Below are 21,446 nucleotides of genomic sequence, written 5' to 3' on the forward strand. Positions count from 1 at the left end.
AGGACCCCTCACTCCTCACTCCTTGGCTCCTGCCACTGCCACTGCGCTCGCCAGCCATGAGCCCGGCTTCTGGCTTCTGGCTGAATGGCGTTCCACCTGTGGGATCACACTGACCACCAGGGAGAAGCTCCTGCATTGGGCGTATACCCCCTGGTGGTCAATGTGGGTCATAGCGACCTGTCCTGCCGATTTGCATATTACCCTTTTATTATATAGGATAATCCGCTTCATGTTGATATTTACTGCTGTGTTGCTGACAGTTACCTGAAAGAGAAGTTGGGGTGCTTCTCTGGGCTGGAAAAAGTTTAGCTAAATCAGAAAGCAAGTCTAATTAAACAAGTTTATTCTATATTTATAAAAGGCTAACTTGAGTCACCCATGTGTGATACTTATAAAGCTCTCACCAATTGCACATGTCATTGTCCATCATGAATTCGGCTGACACTTCTATTATAGAGAAAGGACAAATAGCGATACTAAAATGTTTCTTCTAATTAATTTCCTTTCAATGTGCATGAATCTGTGCACTGAGACACTAGTTTCATTATAAATACACTAAAGGCCCGGTGCACAAAAATTTGTGCACTGGGGGGGGGGGGGGGGAGGGGTGTGTCCCTTAGCCCGGCCTGTGCCCTCTTGCAGTCTGGGACCCCTCGGGGGATGACCACCTGCTGGCTTAGGCCTGCTCCCCGGGGGATTGGGCCTAAGATGGCAATCAGACATCCCTCTGGCAGCCCGGCAGCCCTCGGGGGATGTCCACTTGCCAGCGGGGAGCAGACCTAAGCTGAAGTCAGACATCCTTAGTGCTGCTGAGGAGGCAGGAGAGGCTCCCACCACCACCGCTGTACTGGCAGCCATCAGCCTGGCTTGTGGCTGAGCATAGCTCCCCCATGTGGGAGCGCACTGACCACCAGAGGGCAGCTCCTGCATTGAGCGTCTGCCCCCTGGTGGTCAGTGTGTGTCATAGTGACCAGTTAATCCCAGTCTTTCTGCTGTTAGGGTCAGTTTTCATATTACCCTTTTACTATATAGGATAGAGGCCTGCTGTACGGGTGGGGGCCGGCTGGTTTGCCTTGAAGGGTGTCCCAGATGAGGGTGGGGGTCCCGCTTGGGTTCCTGGCCAGCCTGGGTGAGGGGCTGATGGCTGTTTTCAGGTTGGCCACACCCCCTTTAGGGTGGGGGTCCCCACTGGGGTGCCTGGCCAGCCTGGGTGAGGGGCTGAGGGCCGTTTTCAGGCTGGCAGGCGACTGAAGCTCCCAGCCTCTTTATTTTTCTTTTTTTTATTCTGGGATTTATTTACCTTCTATAATTGAAACATTGTTGCCGTCACTGGCCCTCCCAGCTCTGAGGCTACAGCTGGCTGAAAGCAGGTATCTGGGGTTTGTTTAGCTTCTATAATTGAAACATTGTTGCTTTCGGGCTCAGAGCCGGGCCGCGGCAGGCGGGAAACTTGGCTTCCTCCATCACTGGAGCAAGCAAGCTTCCTGCTCACTTCAGCTTCATGGCTGCCAGCCGCCATCTTTGTTGGCAGTTATTTTGCATATCGCCCTGATTAGCCAGTGGGAAGCGTAGTGGAGGTACGATTAATTACCCTTTTTGTCTTTTATTAGATAGGATTGTACAGTGTGGTTAAAAAGACATATTTTCTAAGCTCAAAAAAAGCACGGAAACTAAGGAATATGCATCTTTGTGTCCCTAACATTGTCTAGAACAGTTCTGTGTAAGTCAAGTTTATTGGTTGAATAATTGATTGAGAAAGATATTTGTGAAGTCATTATTCCTCAATTTACAGAGGAATAAATTGGCCTTTTTAACATTTTGAATTTCCAGTTAAAAATTATTGAATGGTCCTGGCTGGTGTGGCTCAGTTGATTGGGCTGCACTGAAAGGTTGCCAGTTGGATTCCTGGTCAGGGCACATGCCCAGTTAGAGAGCTTGATCAGGGGGTGTGCAGGAGGCAGCAGATCTCTCTCCCTCTCCCTCTCCCACTCCCTCTCCCTCTCCCTCTCCCTCTCCCTCTCCCTCTTCCCCTCCCTTCCTCTTTTTAAAAATTAATTTTAAAATCTTTAGAAATTATTGAATGCCTAAATAATATACATAATAAAACTGTCAGGGTAAAAATACCATCACACTATTACTCTGTTTTTGATTTCATAGACAGCACTGTGTGAATGGACTGGGGAGGGAGGAAGAGGGGAAATAATATCAGATGTTTAGTATCCACTATTGTAAGAATATTGTCACTGTGACATCAGTATGGCTAAGAGGATTAATGATGCTAGCCTGCAACTAGCTTTAAAATGGTAAATCGAAAGAACTATTATAAATTTTTAGTATTTCCAACAACTCATCTCTAAAGTTTAAAACAAAGTTGCCCTAGCCTAAATTGTAAACTTTACATTGCTGCTTAGTTTCTTGCATCTTCTCATAAATTTCTTTAGGGATTTTGTTACTGCCTTTCTATCTTTTGATATAGCTTTAAAATGGCTGCTTTTGTATTTCCTCACAAAATTATCAGAACACTATTTCATAGTTGACTTTTTTTTTTAACTATTTCAACAAATACTGGCATAGAATTGATATCTACCTTGTTTCATACTGAGTACCTGCACAAGTTAGCATACTGCCCTGAAATTCAGTTTGTCATAATTGCAGAGAAAATTCATTAAACTTTCAATAAACTCATGTTATGTCCCTGTCAACTCCTAATACATTTTCTATTTAATTGGACCCAAGTTTTTGTAGTTCCAGGAAAAATTATCTGTATCTATTTCAGGGAGACAGAAGCAATTTTAGCTAATGGTTTTATTTTTGGTATGTTATAATTAATTGTGCCTAGATATTACATTATATGTTCTTATTTTTATTGAGATATAATTGACATACATTATATTAGTTTCAATTGTACCATATAATGATTGACTATCTGTATATATTTTTAAATGATTATCACAGTAAGTCTAGTTAACATCTGTCACCATATCCAGTCACAGAAAATCTACTTTCTTAGCAACTTTCATGTATACAATACAATATTATTACATACCCATGACTTACAGATTTTATTACTGAAAGTTTATACCTTTGACCCTCTTCACCCATTTCTCCTCCACCCCTTACCTCCTATCTCTGGCAACAACCCATGTAAGTGAGATAATACAGTGTTTGTCTTTATCCTTTATTCAGAAAGAAAGAACATAAGGGATATATATATATATAGCAGAAAACTGGCAGGCTGGCAAACTGACAGGGTCCAGAGCATTAGAGGCCTGGCTTTTATGCCAAGAAGTCAAAAGTTCTTTCTTAAAGCAGAGGGGAACCTTTAGTATATAAGTCTAATCTACGCTAATAAAAGACAAACATGCAAATTGACTGTACCTTCGCTACACCTTAAGCCACGCCCACCAGCCAATCCCAGCGACTATATGCAAATTAACCCAACCAAGATGACGGCCGGCAGCCACAGAGCTGGAGCAAGCAGGAGGCATGGTTGCCCCAATGATAGAGGAAGCCAAGCTTCCCAGCTGCCGCAGCCGGCTCTGAGCTCCACTCAAAGCAACAAAGTTTCAATTATAGAAGATAAATAAACCCCAGATACCTGCTTTCAGCCGGCCGTGGCCACGGAGCTGGAGCGAGCAGGAGGCGTGGGTTGCCCCTGGTGATGGAGGAAGCTAAGCTTCCCTCCTGCCCGCCCTGGCTGGCTCTGAGCTCCCCTCAAGGCTCCAAGGTTCAATTATAGAAGGTAAATAAATCCCAGAATTAAAAAAACAACAACAACAATAAAAGGAGAGGCTGGGAGCTTCCGTTGCTGGAGGGTCTTGGCCAGCCTGAAAATGGCCCTCAGCCCCTCACCCAGACTGGCCAGGCACCCCAGTGGGGACACCCCATCCTAAAGGGGGTGTGGCTAGCCTGAAAACAGCCATCAGCCCCTCACCCAGGCTGGCCAAACCTCCATGGGGTGAGGGTCCCCACTGGGGGGGGGCTTGACCAGTCTGCAAACAGTCATCAGCCCCTCACCCAGGCTGGCCAGGCACCCCAGTGGGGACCCCTACCATGAAGGGGGTGTGACCAGCCTGCAAACACCCATCAGCCCCTCACCCAGGCTGGCCAGGCACCCCAGCAGGACCCCACCCTGATCTGGGACACCCTTCAGGGCAAACCAGCCGGCCCCCACCTGTGCACCAGGCCTCTATCCCATATAATAAAAGGGTAATATGCAAATTGACCCTAACAGCAGAACGACTGGGAATGACTGGTCACTATGACACACTGACCACCAGGGGGCAGATGCTCAATCCAGTAGCTGTCCCCTGGTGGTCAGTAAGCTTCCACAGGGGGAGCTCTGCTCAGCCACAAGCCAAGCTGATGGCTGCCAGCACAGCGATGGTGGTGGGAGCCTCTCCTGCCTCCTCAGCAGCACTAAGGATGTCCGACTGCAGCTTATGTCTGCTCCCTGCTGGTAAGTGGACATCCTCTGAGGGCTGCCGGGCTGCCAGAGAGATGTCTGACTGCCAGCTTGGGCCCGATCCCCCAGGGAGCGGGCCTAAGCCAGCAGGTGGACATCCTCCGAGGGGTCCCAGACTGCAAGAGGGCATAGGCCAGGCTGAGGGACCCCCCTGAGTGCACAAATTTTTGTGCACTGGGCCTCTAATGTGTATACAAGCACCCAACACTTTTCCTTTTCCTACTAAGCTATAACAAGCATAGTACTTTGGTGTTTCAGAGTAGGAAACAAAAAAATTAAGAGCCTAATCTTGAGCATAATTTGTTAGACTGAGCAGGTGTCCTGGTTGCACATGTGCGCAATTTCCATCCATGGTTTTTATTTTGTTTTGCCTTATTGAGTGATAGAAAAAATGCTAGTTTTCTAATATGGCTCTTCCTTAGGCTTAAAAACTGGCTTCTTACCCAGCCGGCATAGCTCAGTGGATGAGCATCAACGTATGAACCAAGAGGTCGTGGTCTAATTCCCCTTCAGGGCACATGCTTGGATTGTGGGCTCGATCCCCAGTAGGGGGCATGCAGTAGTCAGCCACAATGATTCTCTCTTATCATTGATGTTTCTATCTCTCTCCCTCTCTCTTTCTCTCTGAAATTAATAAAAAAAATATTTTTTTTTATAAAAATGGCTTCTTTACCTTTGTACTTTCTTTCTGGGCAACGCAGAGTTGTTCAATCATCAGTTTCCTCTGCACGTGAATAGACAAGAAGACTTCAGTGTGGGAGAATTACATCCTGGAACAAGTGAAGTCACTTGTATCAAAACTTTTGATTTTTGAGGGTGGTTGTTTTTTTTTCCTGGTGACACCTAAAGAATCATGATTTTTAGCCAAGCTAAAAATAGGTTATAATTTATGCTTGTAAATGGTAACTTGGGCACAAGAATATTGACTATAAATCAAATTTGATTTTTTAATTAATGCCTTATCTTAAAATACCACTTTCTTACCTCGTTCAATGTATTTGAGATCCTGTTCATGGTTCTAGGAGCTTCATAATATTTATAAAACTGGAATGGGAAAGAGGAGTGCTTTATTAGAGTTTTCCATAAAGCATCTGAGCATAATTTTTAGCTTACTCTGTGAATAGTATGTGCAGTTTAATAGTCTCTCTATTTAAACACAACCCTTTGCCTTCGACCTTCATTTCAGGCCAGATCCCTTATATGTAAAGATGCAATCTTAGCAAGAGACACAGATCTTCATCAACATTTGCTCTAGGAAAAGACCTAAAAAAGTTAGGCAATTCTAAATGACTAATAGAAATATGATACAGAACTTGCTATTAGATATTCCACTAAATAAATTTTCTTCTCATTCTTAACAAAAGATTATTCCCTTTGACTTTCTATTATGAAAATCCTTGACAAAGAATTGTTAAGAAATCTACAAACACAAAAAAGACTAAAATGCTTGTGCTCATTCCTTGCTGTACAGTGGCTCCATTTAATAGTAGCATTTGTGACTCTAACCCTCCCAAGGCCTCAAAAGTATTTTCCATTTTTGCATTCTGAACACCCCCTTTCTCATCCCCTTATTTGTTCTTATTCTTCCTCCTCCAAATCAAAACTGCACTGCCATAAAAAAAATAAGTTGGACCTGTTTGGTGAGGCTCAGTTAGTTGAGCACATCTGTGCACTAAAAAGTCACCAGTTGGATTCCCAGTCAGGGCACATGCCCAGGTTTCGGGCTCCATCCCATCTGGGCACGTGTGGGAGGCAGCCGATTGATAGTTCTCTCTCACATTGATGTCTCTCTCTCTCTCTCTCTCTCTCTCTCTCTCTCTCCCCCCCTCTCCCTCTCCCTCTCCCTCTCCCTCCCTCCCTCCCTTTCACTTCCTCTCTAAAATCAAAACTATTTTAAAAAATAAGTTAGAGATATGAATGGATGGGTAGAGAGATTAGAGAGATGGATAGATGAATACAAGTGTAATAAACCAAGTATGGTAAGTTGTTAATGGCAGAATTCAGGTGGAGTTTATAGAGGTGTCCATTGTAAGATTATGTCAAGTTTGCTATGTGTTTGAAAACTATTATAAAATCTCTGGTTATCCACAAAGGGTAAGATGACAGAGGCTTTCACTTAATCTGTGTTTAAATTTTTTTATAATTATACTAGAGGCCCAATGCATGAAATTCGTGCAAGAGTAGGCCTTCCTTCCCCCAGCTGCCGGCACGGGCTTCCTTCTGGCACCCGGGACCCGGGCTTTCCCTTGGCCGCCCGCAGGCATCCAGGACCCAGGCTTCCCTCGCAGCCCCAGCTTCATTCCGGAAGGTTGTCCAGAAGGACGTGCAGTCTAATTAGCATATTATGCTTTTATTATTACATATTTTTATTTCTTAATATATTTTTATTGATTTCAAAGAGGAAAAGAGAGGGAGAGAGAGATGGAAACATCACTGATGAGAGAGAATCATTGATTGGCTGCCTCCTGCACACCTCTCTGGGGATTGAGCCTGCAACCTGTGCATGTGCCCTGACCCCAATTGAACTGTAACTTCCTGGTATATAGGTCAACGTTCAACCACTGAGCCACCACAGCCAGGCTATAATTATATTTTTAGAGAAAAATGAAAATATTTCTTTTTACAGCTGCATGAATTTCTTTTCACAAATAGAGTCACCAGACTTTTGATATAAAAGCTCTTTGTGCTTGAAATCTGGCCATGCTAAATAATTAAGAATGTGCACAACTCATTACAATAGGAAACTGGCTACATAAGTAATGGTATATATACTGAATGAAATACTATGCAACTATTAAAACATCCTATCTAATAAAGTGGGAATATGCAAATTGACCATCACACCCTCACAAATATGGTGGCGCCCATAGCCACAAGATGGCTGTGCCCAGTCCCCTTAGCCCTGCTGGAGTCTTCCAGTCCTTTCAGCTCTGCCGGCGGCGAGCAGGCAAGCAGGCCCCGCAGAGAGCAGACAGCAGGCCCCTTAGAGAGCAGAGAACCATGGGGAGCCGGCTTAAGCTGTCAGTAGGACATCCCTGAGTGCTCCCGGATTGGAGAGGGTTCAGGTTGGCCTGAGGGACCCACCCCCTTCCCATGCACGAATTTCATGCACCGGGCCTGTAGTATAGTAGAAAGATAAATGCACAGATGTGGAAAGATTTGTAATATTTTATGTGCTGTCTAGAAAATGATGGATTTATGGACATGACTAGAAGAACATATATATACACACTAGAGGCCTGGTGCACGATATGTGCACCAGTGGGGTCCCTCGGCCTGGCCTGTGGACATATCCCTAGGGGTACCAGATTGCGAGAAGATGCAGGCTAGACTGAGGGACTCCACTGGTGCACAATTGGGGCCATGGAGGGACCACGGGAGGTCATCAGGGTGTGTCCAGCCTGTCTCACCCCGTCCCAATCGGCCGGACCCCAGCAGCAAGCTAACCTACCAGTTGGAGCGTCTACCCCCTGGTGGTCAGTGCACATCATGGCGATTGATTGGATGGTCAAATGGATGGTCGGACACTTAGCATATTAGGCCTTTATTATATAGGAGATTATATATATATAATAAATTATATATATATATATATATATAACCTCTGAATTATGAGCTTTTAAATATTTTTTTCTTATATAGATCTTTTTTATCCACATTTTCTATTTTTTCCTAAAATAAAAGTTTTCAAATGTTTTTACTTTAGTCACATAAGAAGAAAAACAGAAAAGAGAAGAAAAAAAAACATACTATTTTTCTGTGAAAATGGAGCAGGGAAACCTTGGTGTATGTAAATAATATTTGATCAAGCAAAAAAGATTATCTGGGTTTTTAATCTATATCACTGAAATATGCTCTTACATTTTTTTAATCTTGCTTTTATTTTTTTAAGAAGTACATTTGAAACTTGTAAAAACAAGTAATTTCATTCGTTCTTCTGAAGATATATTCATGGGCTTGACTAATGGCTTTTGAAAGTTCAGATGTTTTCATGCTGCTAGGCCCAAGGCATTTCATACTTGGAAATACCCTATCTATAATCTCTAATTGCATTAAATTTCTGTGTCTGACTCATGAGGAAAACACTTCGAAGCAGAAAGGGGAAAATCCAGTTTCTCTCTAAATATAATAACCATTGACATATTTCAGACAATGCGACACCTATGTTTAAAGAGTCCTAATCAGAAGAATCAAGTTTAAGGATGGGCCAGTTACAAAAAAAAAAGTTTTTATTTATTATAGATCTACTTTCTCCAAGGAGATTTAAGCAATGTGCTGAAATTAGGTAATTTTTACAATAGGTCCCTATTGTTATTAATCCAGAAAGCATGCATTGAACAATTACTTTGTTTATGACCTGAACTTAATGTTTCACATGTTGTGTTCTTTCCTTTTTTTTATTTTAACAGTTTTTTTATTATTAATAAATCTTTATTGTTCAGATTATTATAGTTATTCCTCTTTTTTCCCCCCATAGCTTCCCTCCACCCAGTTCCCAACCCACCCCCTACCCTTACCCCCCCCCACTGTCCTTGTCCATAGGTGTACAATTTTTGTTCAGTCTCTTACCTCACCCCCCACACCTGCTCCCCCCCGCCCCCCGAGAATTGTTAGTCCACTCCCTTTCTATGCTTCTGATTCTATTCTATTCACCAGTTTATTCTGTTCATCAGATTTTTTTATTCACTTGATTTTTAGATTCACTTATCGATAGATATTTGTTGTCACTTTGTTGTTCATAATTTTTATCTTTACCTTTTTCTTCTTCTTCCTCTTCTTAAAGAATAACCTTCAGCATTTCATATAATACTGGTTTGGTAGTGATGAACTCCTTTAACTTTTTCTTATCTGTGAAGCTCTTTATCTGACCTTCAATTCTAAATGATAGCTTTGCTGTGTAGAGTAATCTTGGTTGTAGGTTCTTGCTATTCATCACTTTGAATATTTCTTGCCACTCCCTTCTGGCCTGCATAGTTTCTGTTGAGAAATCAGCTGACAGTCATATGGGCACTCCCTTGTAGGTAGGTAACTGTTTTTTTTTTTTCTTGCTGCTTTTAAGATTGTCTCTTTGTCTTTTGCCCTTGGCATTTTAATTATGATGTGTCTTGGTGTGGTCCTCTTTGGATTCCTCTTGTTTGGGGTCTTTGTGCTTCCTGGACTTGTAAGTCTATTTCTTTCACCAGGTAGGGAACGTTTTCTGTCATTTTTTCAAATAGGTTAACAATATCTTGCTCTCTCTCTTCTTCTGGCACCACCATAATTCAGATGTTGGTATGCTTGAAGTTGTCCCGGAGGCTCCTTACACTACCTTCATATTTTTGGATTCTTTTTGCTTTTTGCTTTGCCAGTTGGGTATTTTTTGCTTCTTCATATTTCAAATCTTTGACTTGATTCTTGGGGTCCTCTAGTCTGCTGTTGGATCTCTGTATATTATTCTTTATTTCAGTCAGTGTATGCTTAATATCTAATTGGTCCTTTTTCATATCCTTGAGGGTCTCACTATATTTCTCGGAGGTTTCTAGAAGATTCTTGAGTAACCTTATAACCGTGGTTTTGAACTCTATATCCAGTAGTTTGCTTTCCTCCATTTCTGTCATTTGTGACCTGTTTCTTTGTCTCCGCATTTTGGCTGCTTCCCTGTGTTGATAGAGTGGTTTTGTGTGCTAGGTGTCCTATAGGGCCCAGTCACCTGCCCAGCATCCCCAGTCACCTGAGGTGGACACTCTTGGTGCACCCCTTTGTGGGCTGTGTGCATAGTCTTGTTGTAGTTAAGCCTTGATTGCTGTTGGTTTCACTGGGAGGAATTGACCACCAGGGCAATTGGCTGTGAGGACCAGCTGTGTCTACAGTGGGAGAACTTCTGTGCTGGAGATACCCTTATGGGGCAGGACTTGCTTCAGTGGGGCTTTGCTGCTCACTGAGTCTGCCCCTTAAGTGTGTCGCTTATGGATGTGAAGAGTTGTATTCTGGTATGGTCTCACACTGACCACTGGGTAGATGGGCTCTTGGATGTCCAAGGAGATGCAAAGTCACCCACTGCCTGAGGCCACCCAGCAGGAGCTACAGAGATCTTCAGATTCCTCCTCTTTGTTTGGGGTTTGGAAGTGCTCAGATGAGGCGCAGCTGTGAAGCAATGCAGGCTTTTGCCAAGCCTTAGTCCATCTTTTGGAAGTTTTGGTGCTCTTTGACCCAGCAGCTGTTTATTAGGTTTTAGATTGCAAAAGAACAGGCCATTCATATGCAACAGCCTCTGCTTTCAGCTTGGGTGGGGTTGTAAATTGTGTGGGGAGGGGTCTCAGGGAATCACAGGGTGGTGCAAACAGCAATGGCTGCCAGTCCGCCCTGCCTCTGAGAGGTTCCCAGGTCTCTGTGTCCCGTGCCCCGTGCAGGAACAATGATTGCTGCAAGCACCTCTTCGAGAAAGCCACCCTCACGTTCCTGTCCCGATGCCAGATAGTCCACTTTCTCCCCGTATGAGTCTGGGTCCCCAGAGTCTCACCTGGAACTGGAGTTCAGAGCAGTCAGGAGCTTGTATCTCCCTCCCAACTGAAAAAGACAACAGCGTATCCAGTTGCCAGCTCGTTTCCGCGCATGGCTCTGTACCTCCTCACTTCCGTTCCTCCTACCCATCTCAATACACTTTCCTCTTTCCTTCTAGTTGGAGAAGTTCCACTCAGCTAGCCTTCCTGTGGTTCTGGATAATATCTGTTTTGTCTTTTAGTTGTAGTTTTGATGTGGTTGTGTGAGGCAGCAAGTACAAGTGTGTACCTATGCTGCCATCTTGGTTCCTCCTCTGTGTTCTTTCTTTAAAACACTTTTTTCATAGATTTTCTGTCACTATGTATTGAAAGAAAAGTTGGATAAGACTAAAGTAAGAATTCCTTCTTTTTTACCACAGCATAGTATTCCATTGTGTAGATGTGCCACAGTTTTCTAATCCATTCATCTGCTGATGAGCACTTAGGCTGTTTCCAAATATTAGCTATTGTAAATTGTGCTGCTATGAACATAGGGGTGTATATATCCTTTCTGATTGGTGTTTCTAGTTCCTTGGGATATATCCCTAGAAGTGGGATCACTGGGTCAAACGGGAGTTCCATTTTTAGTGTTTTGAGGAAACTCCATACTGTTCTCCACAGTGGCTGCACCAGTCTGCATTCCCACCAGCAGAGCACAAGAGTTCCTTTTTCTCTGCATCCTCACCAGCACTTGTCATTTGATGATAACCATTCTGACAGGTGTGATTGGAGAGTATTATGCTAAGCGAAGTAAGCCAGTCAGAGAAAGATAAATATCACATGATCTCACTCATTTATGGAATATAATGAACATAAACTGATGAACAAAAACTGATCCAGAGACAGAGAAGCATCGATCAGACCATCAAACCTCAGAGGGTAGGCAGGGGAGGGTGGGGGTAAGGAGGAGAGATCAACCAAAGGACTTTATGCATGCATATAAGCCTAACTAATGGACACAGACACCAGGGGGGTGAGGGCATGAGTGGGGGCGGGGGGCAATGGGGGGATAATGACACATATGTAATACCTTAATCAATAAAGAGAGAAAAATATATTAAAAAATTTTAAAAGACTGAAATAAAAAAGAGTTCATTTGAGTTCCAGTTCTCTAGTTTCTCCTAGTGGGTTATACAGAATTTGTAGTTTATTTATCTATTTACCCCTCTTCCTGCATGCTAGTAGTCTATTCTACTCGTGTCTTCTCAACCCCACAGAATACACATTTCATTTTCTTCACCTCTTGTCTTTCCAGGTAAAATGTCCAGTGATCGAGCGTTGAGGAAGCAGCAACAGTTAAACAACCTTGTGTATGTGGTGACAAATCAGGCCAAACCTGGCGATAGAATTGTGGATTTCTGCAGCGGTGGGGTATGATATCTCTTCACGTATCTTTTTAGTCTTTCCAAGACTATGTGACTTTACATTACATTCAAGGATGTGCTTTTATTTGGCAAGATTGTTATCTCAGGATGAGCAGAAACCTTAGGGACCAACTTTAACTTGTGTCTTTTCCTGCCTCTTTTAGGGTCACCTTGGGATTATGCTCGCTCATATGCTGCCATTATGCCAGGTAAAGTCTGAACAACAGATAAAAGAAAACATCAGAAAACGACATGGTTCAGTTAGCTAAGCCTGGCTTATACCTGCTCTTGAGTTTACAATCATTCACCCGGGTCAAATGTGTGGCACAGGCATTTTCTTTTTTTCTTTGAACTAAACTTCTAAGATTCAAAATCTTAAGGAAAAAGTAGGATCACAATAGTTTTTAACTGTATAAAAGAGTTATATATTAAATAATTTTAAAAATAAATAACTATTCCACTGCTAAGTAAAATAATGATAAAACTAGTTTAATCGTCACCAAAATTTTATTCTGGAAATACTAGCATCTGAAACTTGTTGAGCATATTCTTTTGGTAACTTGATTTTTATGCATTGTATCGAAATTGTAACAACAATAACAAAATTTTAAAGAAAAACAAAATCCAATCTACCTCCCCTGATCCATGAAATGATTTTCTCCTCATGTTCTTAATAAGTTCTTGTCCTTAAGGTTATTTATTGTTGCAAAATCTAAAAATGCAAATATAATTTTAGTTATGTTTTCACTCAATATTGTATCAAAAAAGGTTTTCCCTATTGCAAATAGTTGTAAATGTTTTCATCAAAACAGTACTAAAATGTTACCACATAATATGTGTTGAAGAAAATGTACCATTATTTATGCTACTGTTGCCACTATTTATTAGAAGTTTTCTATTTTTAGTCTTCTGCCATATTAAATAATTTCCTCACAGTGATCATCTTTTAACATAAAATTCTAGAATTTTATGTCATTTTTCAAAAAATACAATTAAACTGGGGCACATTCTTTGCTTGTGAGCTCTCTAGAATGGACAAAATAGTTACAATGATTACTGCACTCCCAGAAGAAAAAAAAATGTGGAAGAGCTCATAGACTGGTGTGAATGATGTATATCTGAATGATGGCAATTGGAGGGCTGGTCTTATTCTTTTACTTTCTTAGGAAATAAGGAGTAAATAAATAAGGACTCCTGGGAGAAACAGGCAGGTGTCTGTTTTATTATTTTAAAAAGCAACAATTTCATGATTGGAGGAAGAAAGCTCATACATGAGAATCCTGTAGAAACAGAGTCGGGCACATGGCATCTTCTTTCCTCCCTAACAGTTCTCCTGGGGACAGAGACCGGGAAGAGGGAAGCGTTTGACACCCAGGGTGCTCTGACAGGTTTTATTATACAAAGGATCCAGGATATTCCCATAAAGACAAACATGAGGACAAAATTAGGGTAGAACTAGGAATGATCATGATGAAAGTGACAATTCTGCCCACTTTTCTCCATCCAAACGGATGCTCCTCTCCTGTCTTCCTTAGCCTGGATTACTGTGAGACTCCTAATGGTGGCGCTGCCTTCTGCCTTGCTCCACTAATCCATACTATTCATTGCAGCAGCTGAAACTTCTGTTATCACTCATGGTCTGGCTCCTGTTGCCTCTCCAGTCTGATTTCCATCCCCACACCCTGCTCCCCATGCCCACCATCACCGTCACACATTGTGCCCAGCTACACCAGTTTCGTCAGTTCTTCAAACTTAGTATATTTCTCACCTTGGGCCTTCATATATGTTTCTCTGTCTGCCTGAAACACTACTTCATTGCCCCAGCTAATTTCTATTAATTGTTCAGGCCTCAGTAAATATGTTAGTTTTCCATATTTTTTTAAAAATATGTTTTTATTGATTTTAAGAAAGAGGAAGGGAGAGGGAGAGATAGAAACATCAATGATGAGAGCAAATCATTGATTGGCTGCCTCAAAACCCAGGCATGTGCCCTAACTGGGAATTGAACCATGACCTCCTGGTTCATGTGCCAATGCTCAACCACTGAGCTATAACAGCAGGGCTACTTTTCCATATTGATTGAATAAAACATGCCATAATCATCAGGTGTAGGTGCTCTGATAACACATTATATGTCTTTTATTAAACACTTATCACTGTATTATAATTGCCTATTTTACTTATATCATTACAACTGTAAGCTTCAAGAGTTCAAAGACCTTGTTCACTTTTGTACCATATTATCTGGTATACTTCCTGGCACAGGATAAGGATCCATCTATATATATAAAAGCCTAAGCGACCATTACGACCAGTCGACCAGCTGGTCACGCACTGATCCAGACCTTGCTTCTGGGGCCCGACAGCCTTGAATTTGGCTCACCTGCACCCTGAACCCAGACAGGAGGGAGGAGGGAGCCCGATTCTTCACAGAATCGGCTGTTGGTTAGCTTGTTGCCGGGGCCAACCTCCTGCGGTCCCTCCCCCGGCCAGCGGGCTCCCCAATTGGCCCCAATGGGGGGCAGCAGGCCAACCTCCCATGGTCCCTCCCCCTGGTTGCCGGCCAGGCCGAGGGACCCCACCCATGCACAAATTTCATGCACTGGGCCTCTAGTATAGAATATATACTATATATAGAGAGAGAGAGTGCAGGTCAGAAAGGGTCCCTCAGCCTGAACTGCACCCTCTCCAATCCGGGACCTCTGGCTCCTAACCGCTCACCTGCCTGCCTGCCCTAACCACTTTGCCTGCAGCCTGATCCCCCTAACTGCCCTCCCCTGCCAGCCTGATCTCCCTAACTGCCCTCCCCTACTGGCCTGGTCACCCCTATTAACTTTTTTTTTAAATCTTATCCCCTTCACACACAATTGTATTTGACTTCCTTATTGGCTTCTCCCTCTCACACAATTTTTCTCTCTCCTTTATGTAATACTTTTTCCTACTGACTCATCATTTATAAACTTTTCTTTCCTCCTTATTTCCTACTTCTGTTCCATCATCCTTCTTCCCATCTTTCTCCTACCCTCCCTCCCTCCCCACATTCCTTCTTTCCTTTATCATTACCCCCTGCCCTCCCTCCCCTTTTCCTTCCTTCCCACCTTAATTTTTTCCTTCACTTCCTCCTTCGGACCTGCTTTGCTCCCTCCCCCATTTCTTCCTTCTTCCCATTCTCCTTTTAAGCTCTACTGGCTCCCCTTTAAAACTTTTCTTCCCTCCCTCTTTCTCTCTCAGCCTACCTTTCCCATACATTCTTCTCTACTTACTTTCACTGTTTTAATATCTATCTATCTATCTATCTATCTATCTGCCTAATTATTCACTATCATTTATCTTTTTTCTTTTCTGACTCTTACTTTTAAAATCTGTCCCCAGTACACAACTATACTTGATTTTCATTATAGCTCCTACAGTTCACTCATACATCCTCTTGCCTTCTTTTACTCTGCTCTCTACTGACTCCTTTATAAAGTTCTTCCCTCCATCCTTCCCTTCTTAAAGTTTCCGTTGGGGGGGGAGGGGCATTAACCCCAGCCCAGGGCTCAGCTTTGGCCAGGTGTTTGCTGCGCCCCCCTTCCCCGGCCTCCCTGCCTCCGTCCTGCTCCCATTTCCTGCCCGGGATGCCCAGCCCAGTGAGGGTGGCCGAAGCCCACGTGGCCCGGGCACTGCTGCTACTGTGAAGCAGGAGCGTCTCCACCCAGAAGGTCTCGGACCACCCACCACTCTGTCCCAGACCCGTGGGCGCCTCCCCGCCATCGGCCTGCACCGGGGGCCACCGTCCTCTTCCCACATCTGGGTGGGGCTCCCGCCCTACCCCTCACTGAGCACACCTGCTCCCCCCCTTCCCCGCAGTTGCCACCCCCTCCCACATGCAGCCCTGCAGTTTTCTTCCCTTTTCCATTCCTGCATCTTTTTCTTGTTCCCTTTCTGTATTTCTGTTTCTCCTCTCGGCCTGTCCACATACAGGCCTGCCTTCCTCTCCCTCTCCTTTCTTATCCCCTCCTATGGTATCCTATCCTACCCCGGGCCTTGCAGCTGCCTGAGCAGAGGGTGAAGATGTAGCCTGCTGATCTGGTTGTGATGTTACGATGTAACAGATAATTTGCATATTTCTCTATTATTAGTATAGTTTATTAAGACTATGAAATACAGTAATAATACTTTGCCCTGATGTCTGAATTATGTTTCTAAATATACTTTGTTTCCTGGGTGAAATCTAGGTTACATTAATAGAAAACAAGGAATTATCATTAATCCGTGCTAAGAAGAGAAGTGATGAGCTAGGTCTAAGCAACATTTGGTTTATTCAAGCAAATATGGAGTATTTTACAGGAATGTTTAATATTGGGGTAAGTAATAAAACAATTTCAATTTCCTTAGTTTAAAAAGTAAGAAAAATGATATGCCTTAAAGTAAATAAAAGAGGTACTTTTATATTCTTTGCGAAACTAAGAAATTTATAACTTTTATTTTATATTATCTACATAATATAGCATACTAATAAATATTATTTTATTCATAACACTTCATCATTATATGATAGAGATAACATTTGTTCTTCAACCAGATAAGAACTTTATTTTCTTCACTGCAGAATCCCCAGTGCCTCAAAACAATGTTTGACACATAGCAAGTACTTTAAAATAGCTATTAATTGAATGCAATGAATGAATTCTAATGAAGATGACTTCCCTTGATTTATGCTACATTTTTAGGAGATAATAAAAAAAAAAGAAAAACAAAGATAATTGAAAAATATAGCTTATTAGTAACCTATAAATACTAGAGTTATCTTTAAGTAATATTTACTTTAGCTAGGATTTGATATCCACCTGTATTTTTAGCATCCAAGAAACAGAAAATATGTTAATCATGTTTCTAAAACCTTAAGACCAAATTATTATTATTCAATATTACTAAAAAGACCTAAGATGTGTGATTCTACCAGCTCTTTAAACCCAAGTTTGTGTGCTCTGGTGGAATTTGAATTTCATTAAGATATTGGTGTTGCTGCTATTCCTTGCATTTGTTTTCAATAAATTTTTCCTGACTTTTATAGGACTCTATGTTCCATACAGAAAAATACATAATACTATTAAGATGAATCATCAGTACTTCTGTTACTGAAAGATTAATACCTGCTAAAAAAATTGCTCTTTAGATATTTATGCAGCCATACAAATGCATATCAACACATATGCTAACATTGAAATTATACTCTGATTCTGCTTTAATGAAATCTTTTCCCTACTAATTAATCATGTTTCTTTTTTGTTCATGTTGTTATAATGTAATTATTACTATGATGAATATCTTATGCATCCAGATGTTTAAGACTCTTAATACATTTGCCAAATCACTTTCCAGGAAGGTTGTGATTGTGTGCATTCCCAGCTGTATGTGTTCACATGACAGACTCAGTGGGCTCATCTAATGGAACTCTTGTCCAGGTTCAGATGCTCAGACCTTTGGTCGTGCTTCTGATGTTTTTCCAGTGAGGGTCATTTCTTAAATATAAGCTACTGAAATTTGTGGAGTGTGTTGTTATTTTTTACAGCCTAAAGAGTATGCAATTTGTTTCCTTTGTAGATACAATCTAGATTGGTTCTCTCAAGCCAAGCCTATAAAAAGAGAAGTAAACTTTAAGAAAACTATTAATAAGGTAACTGTTCATAAGGAAATTCAGGAAAATGCTGACATCTGATCCAGTAAATTAAAATTAAATATATATTTATGTGCACCTTAAAGTGCACATAAACAGGAAAAGATTAAAGCTTCCTCCATGAAATGAGTTATTGAGACAGTGCCCATGTTACCAGCACACCAGGCAGAATGTATCAGGTAGCAAGACATTGCTGCCCATTTATTCCTCTCTCAGTTTACAAAATTCCCACCCTATTGGCCATATGTCTCTTTATCCTTCTTTGGCTTATAGGTGCTAAATTATTGTGGCATATTCTTACATATTTCAAGGTCATAATTTACTAACACCAACTAAAAATGTGTAAGTCCTTTTGGAAGTGATATTTGCTCTACATTTCATAATACTCCTATATGATAAAGAGGTGATATGCAAATTGACCGTCACACCATCACAAGATGACTGCGCCCGCACCGGTGGCAGGGTTCCCATAACGAGTGATCAGCAGGGACCTGAGGCTGCGTGGCGCCAGGGCGGGGGACATGAGGCTGTGCCCCCCACCCAGCAGGGCTTGATGGGGGACCTGAGGCTGCGACCTCCGCCCCAGCGCCAGGCCGGGGAACCGCAGGCCGTGCCCCACACCCCAGTGCCGGGCCGGGGGATCTGAGGCCTCATCCCCTGCCCGGCGCCAGGCTGGGGGACATGAGGGTGCACCAGGGGACCTGAGGCTGCATTCCCCACCCAGCGGGGCTTGATGGGGGACCTGAGGCCGCACCCCCTCCTGGTGGGGTTTGACGGGGTACCTCAGGCTGTGCCCCCCATCTGGTGGGGCTTGACAGGGGACCTCAGGCCATTACCCTCGCCCTGGGCCAAGGGACCTCTAGCCATGACCCCACTCGGCAGGGCTTGACAGGGGACCTCTGGCCGCGCCCCCCGCCCCAGGCCAAGGGACCAAGGGACCCCAGTGCTGGCCCTGGGGACCTGAGGGTGTGCTGGGGGACCCGAGGCTGCAATGTTTCTTTCATCTCTGACACTTCTATGACAGAGAAAGTGCAAATAGTGATATCAAAGTATTTCTTCTAATTGATTTCCTTTCATTGTGCACGAATCGGTGCATAGAGCCACTAGTATTACAGAAAAGGCCATTACTGTGGAAAAACACTTTACATTAAAAAGCAAAAACTGTCCATGCTAAGCACCTTGCCCTACAAAATGCTGTTGTTGAATAATTCCAGCAATAAAATATAGTCATCTCAGCCAGGAAATAAGGTATTGATTTTTAACAGTGGGATAAATATGTTTTATCTGTCAATGTATATCAGAATCTCAGAACAGTTTATTTTCAAGTAATCTATTTATTTTTTTCTATTTAACTTATAAATTTCAATATGATTATGATTTATCAGGTCTGAGTGCTTAATTACAAGCTCATTTCTAGTTATGTATGTTAATGTACAATTAGAAGATGCTAATGCAATTATAGAATGTAATTCAGTAACACTTCTGGTGAGCAATTTATATAATCTTTTTTTAAAGGATAATGAACTTGAGAAATTATATATTCTGCAAACACAATTTAGAAAACTCATTAAGGCCAAGTAGAGGACTTCCAGGTGAAGAGGGCAGATAGCGGTATTTTAACACTCTTTTCTCCAAAAAAAATCACACCCCCAAGAAACAGAAAAATTGTACTCCATCATTAATGAAATTACTATCACCATTCTGTAACTTGAGCCACAATTTAGATAGAAATCAGATTGAAGGAAAATGATAAATTATTGAACACAGAAGAGCTTAAATGCATGAGGAGAGGGATTGGCAAGAGGTTATCAGAAAGTAAGTCTCTTTGCTCTCACAGAATCCCAGAAAATTTTAAGAATTCAGCTACCGGAAACCTCAGAGGAAGCGTATAGAGAAGGGCTGAAATTATATTTAATTAAAAATATTTAGGGACCCATATTCCCACCCCCATCTGTATAAACAGGTAACTATTTCTCCCTACTCCTGCAAGAGGTTGGAGGTTTATTCTATGCGGAAACTGAATCAGAGACGCTCTAAATATAGGGATATGAGGAACTATTAGGAAATTTCACAACAAGGTATCTTGGCTTAAGTCATTTTCAAGTGAGCTTTTCAATAAAAAGAAACACATTATTTTTGACACATTTCCTTCTATTAGTTCTTTGGTCCTGACAGTTCCGGGCAGGGAGGGGAGGGCGGGGGGGGGGGGGGGGACTTAATACTAAAAAAAGTTTAATCAAAATGCTATCACACTTCTCAATAGCAACATGAAAGACAGTGAGGCAAAGACTTTAAAATTCTAAAGGAAAAGTTCCAGTCTAAAATTCTATACCTAATCAATCCAACCACCGTGTATGAAGGAAATAGGAAATGTACTTCAGGAAACTACCTGAAGATTGGCTGCACCAAAACAAGAGAGTAAATAAGAAAAAAGAATAAGTGTTATCCAATACAAGAGGGGGTGGGGAAAGTCTTGGATGTTCAAAAATGTACAGCACACTTAACTCAGCAGTGAACAGTATATACAAAGCAGAATAGTAAAAACACTACATGAACACAAAGGGAAAGGATGTATAAATGTGCAAAAAAATTCCTCATCTCCTATTACAGAATATCATAGATAATATTTAATATTTACAAAGCAAGAGAGAGCAATATACACTTATGCTAATAGAAAATGTATGGATTTCAGGAAATAAAACTAATGAGTTGAGAAGCATTAGCTTTGGTCGCCAGATTTTCTTTTAAGGAGAAGCATGTATACAGAGCAAGAGACTCTTTGTAATTGCATGCCTTTTAGTGTTATTTGAATTTTAAATCCAATTACCTGTAATATAGTTACATGAAAGTTTTTAAAGAGGGGGAACACAAGTGCACAGCTGGGACCAAGCATGCTTTTGTCTAAGGTATCTGGATGGGAATCCTTTGAGAAGCCCAGGCTCAGAGCATCATTGAGCTGGGCAAATCCAGTTCAATCTTTTCATGTTACAGATGGAGACTTGAGGCTCCAGGAGGGGAAGAGGAACATAGTTAATGTGAGAGCTGGCACTAGAGTCCAGTCAGTGACTTTCTTGTTCACTCCCCATGTCTAAAAAGGGAGTAAATGGAAACATGAAGAACTAGGATAAAAGTTGGTATCAGGCAAATTAAGTTTTTATCTTGGCTTCCTCACTTGTGATCTTGGACCAGCCACTTAGCTGTTTTGTGGAATGGGGATTAATGACACCTATGTAGTAAACGCTAAATGAATCTAAAAAAAATTAGTGATAAATACGTCTAACACAAACTTTGTTTGGAGGCTATGAATAAAGCATAGGCTTATTATTTTAAAATGTGTCTTATATTAAAAACTAGAGGCCCGATGCACGAAATTCATGCACGGGGGGGGGGGGGGGGGGGGAGGCCCTTAGCCCGACCTGCACCCTCTCCAATCTGGGAGC

At 42.1% G+C, this 21,446-nt stretch overlaps 1 protein-coding gene across 1 annotated transcript in view; it reads left to right on the forward strand.

Annotated features, from left to right (window-relative positions):
- The window catches only part of GSTCD (glutathione S-transferase C-terminal domain containing), a 141,191-nt gene that overhangs the window by 98,092 nt on the left and 21,653 nt on the right, over positions 1-21,446 (forward strand). Inside the window, exons 6-8 of the mRNA XM_070433268.1 lie at positions 12,239-12,354; positions 12,512-12,556; positions 16,565-16,693. Of these exons, the coding sequence (XP_070289369.1) occupies positions 12,239-12,354; positions 12,512-12,556; positions 16,565-16,693 (290 nt within the window). The remainder of the gene's footprint in view (positions 1-12,238; positions 12,355-12,511; positions 12,557-16,564; positions 16,694-21,446) is intronic.

The sequence above is a fragment of the Myotis yumanensis genome, unplaced genomic scaffold (genome assembly GCF_028538775.1).
Source record: "Myotis yumanensis isolate MYYU_CA2020_CCGP unplaced genomic scaffold, mMyoYum1.0.hap1 SCAF_1, whole genome shotgun sequence".
NCBI classification, from domain to species: domain Eukaryota; kingdom Metazoa; phylum Chordata; class Mammalia; order Chiroptera; family Vespertilionidae; genus Myotis; species Myotis yumanensis.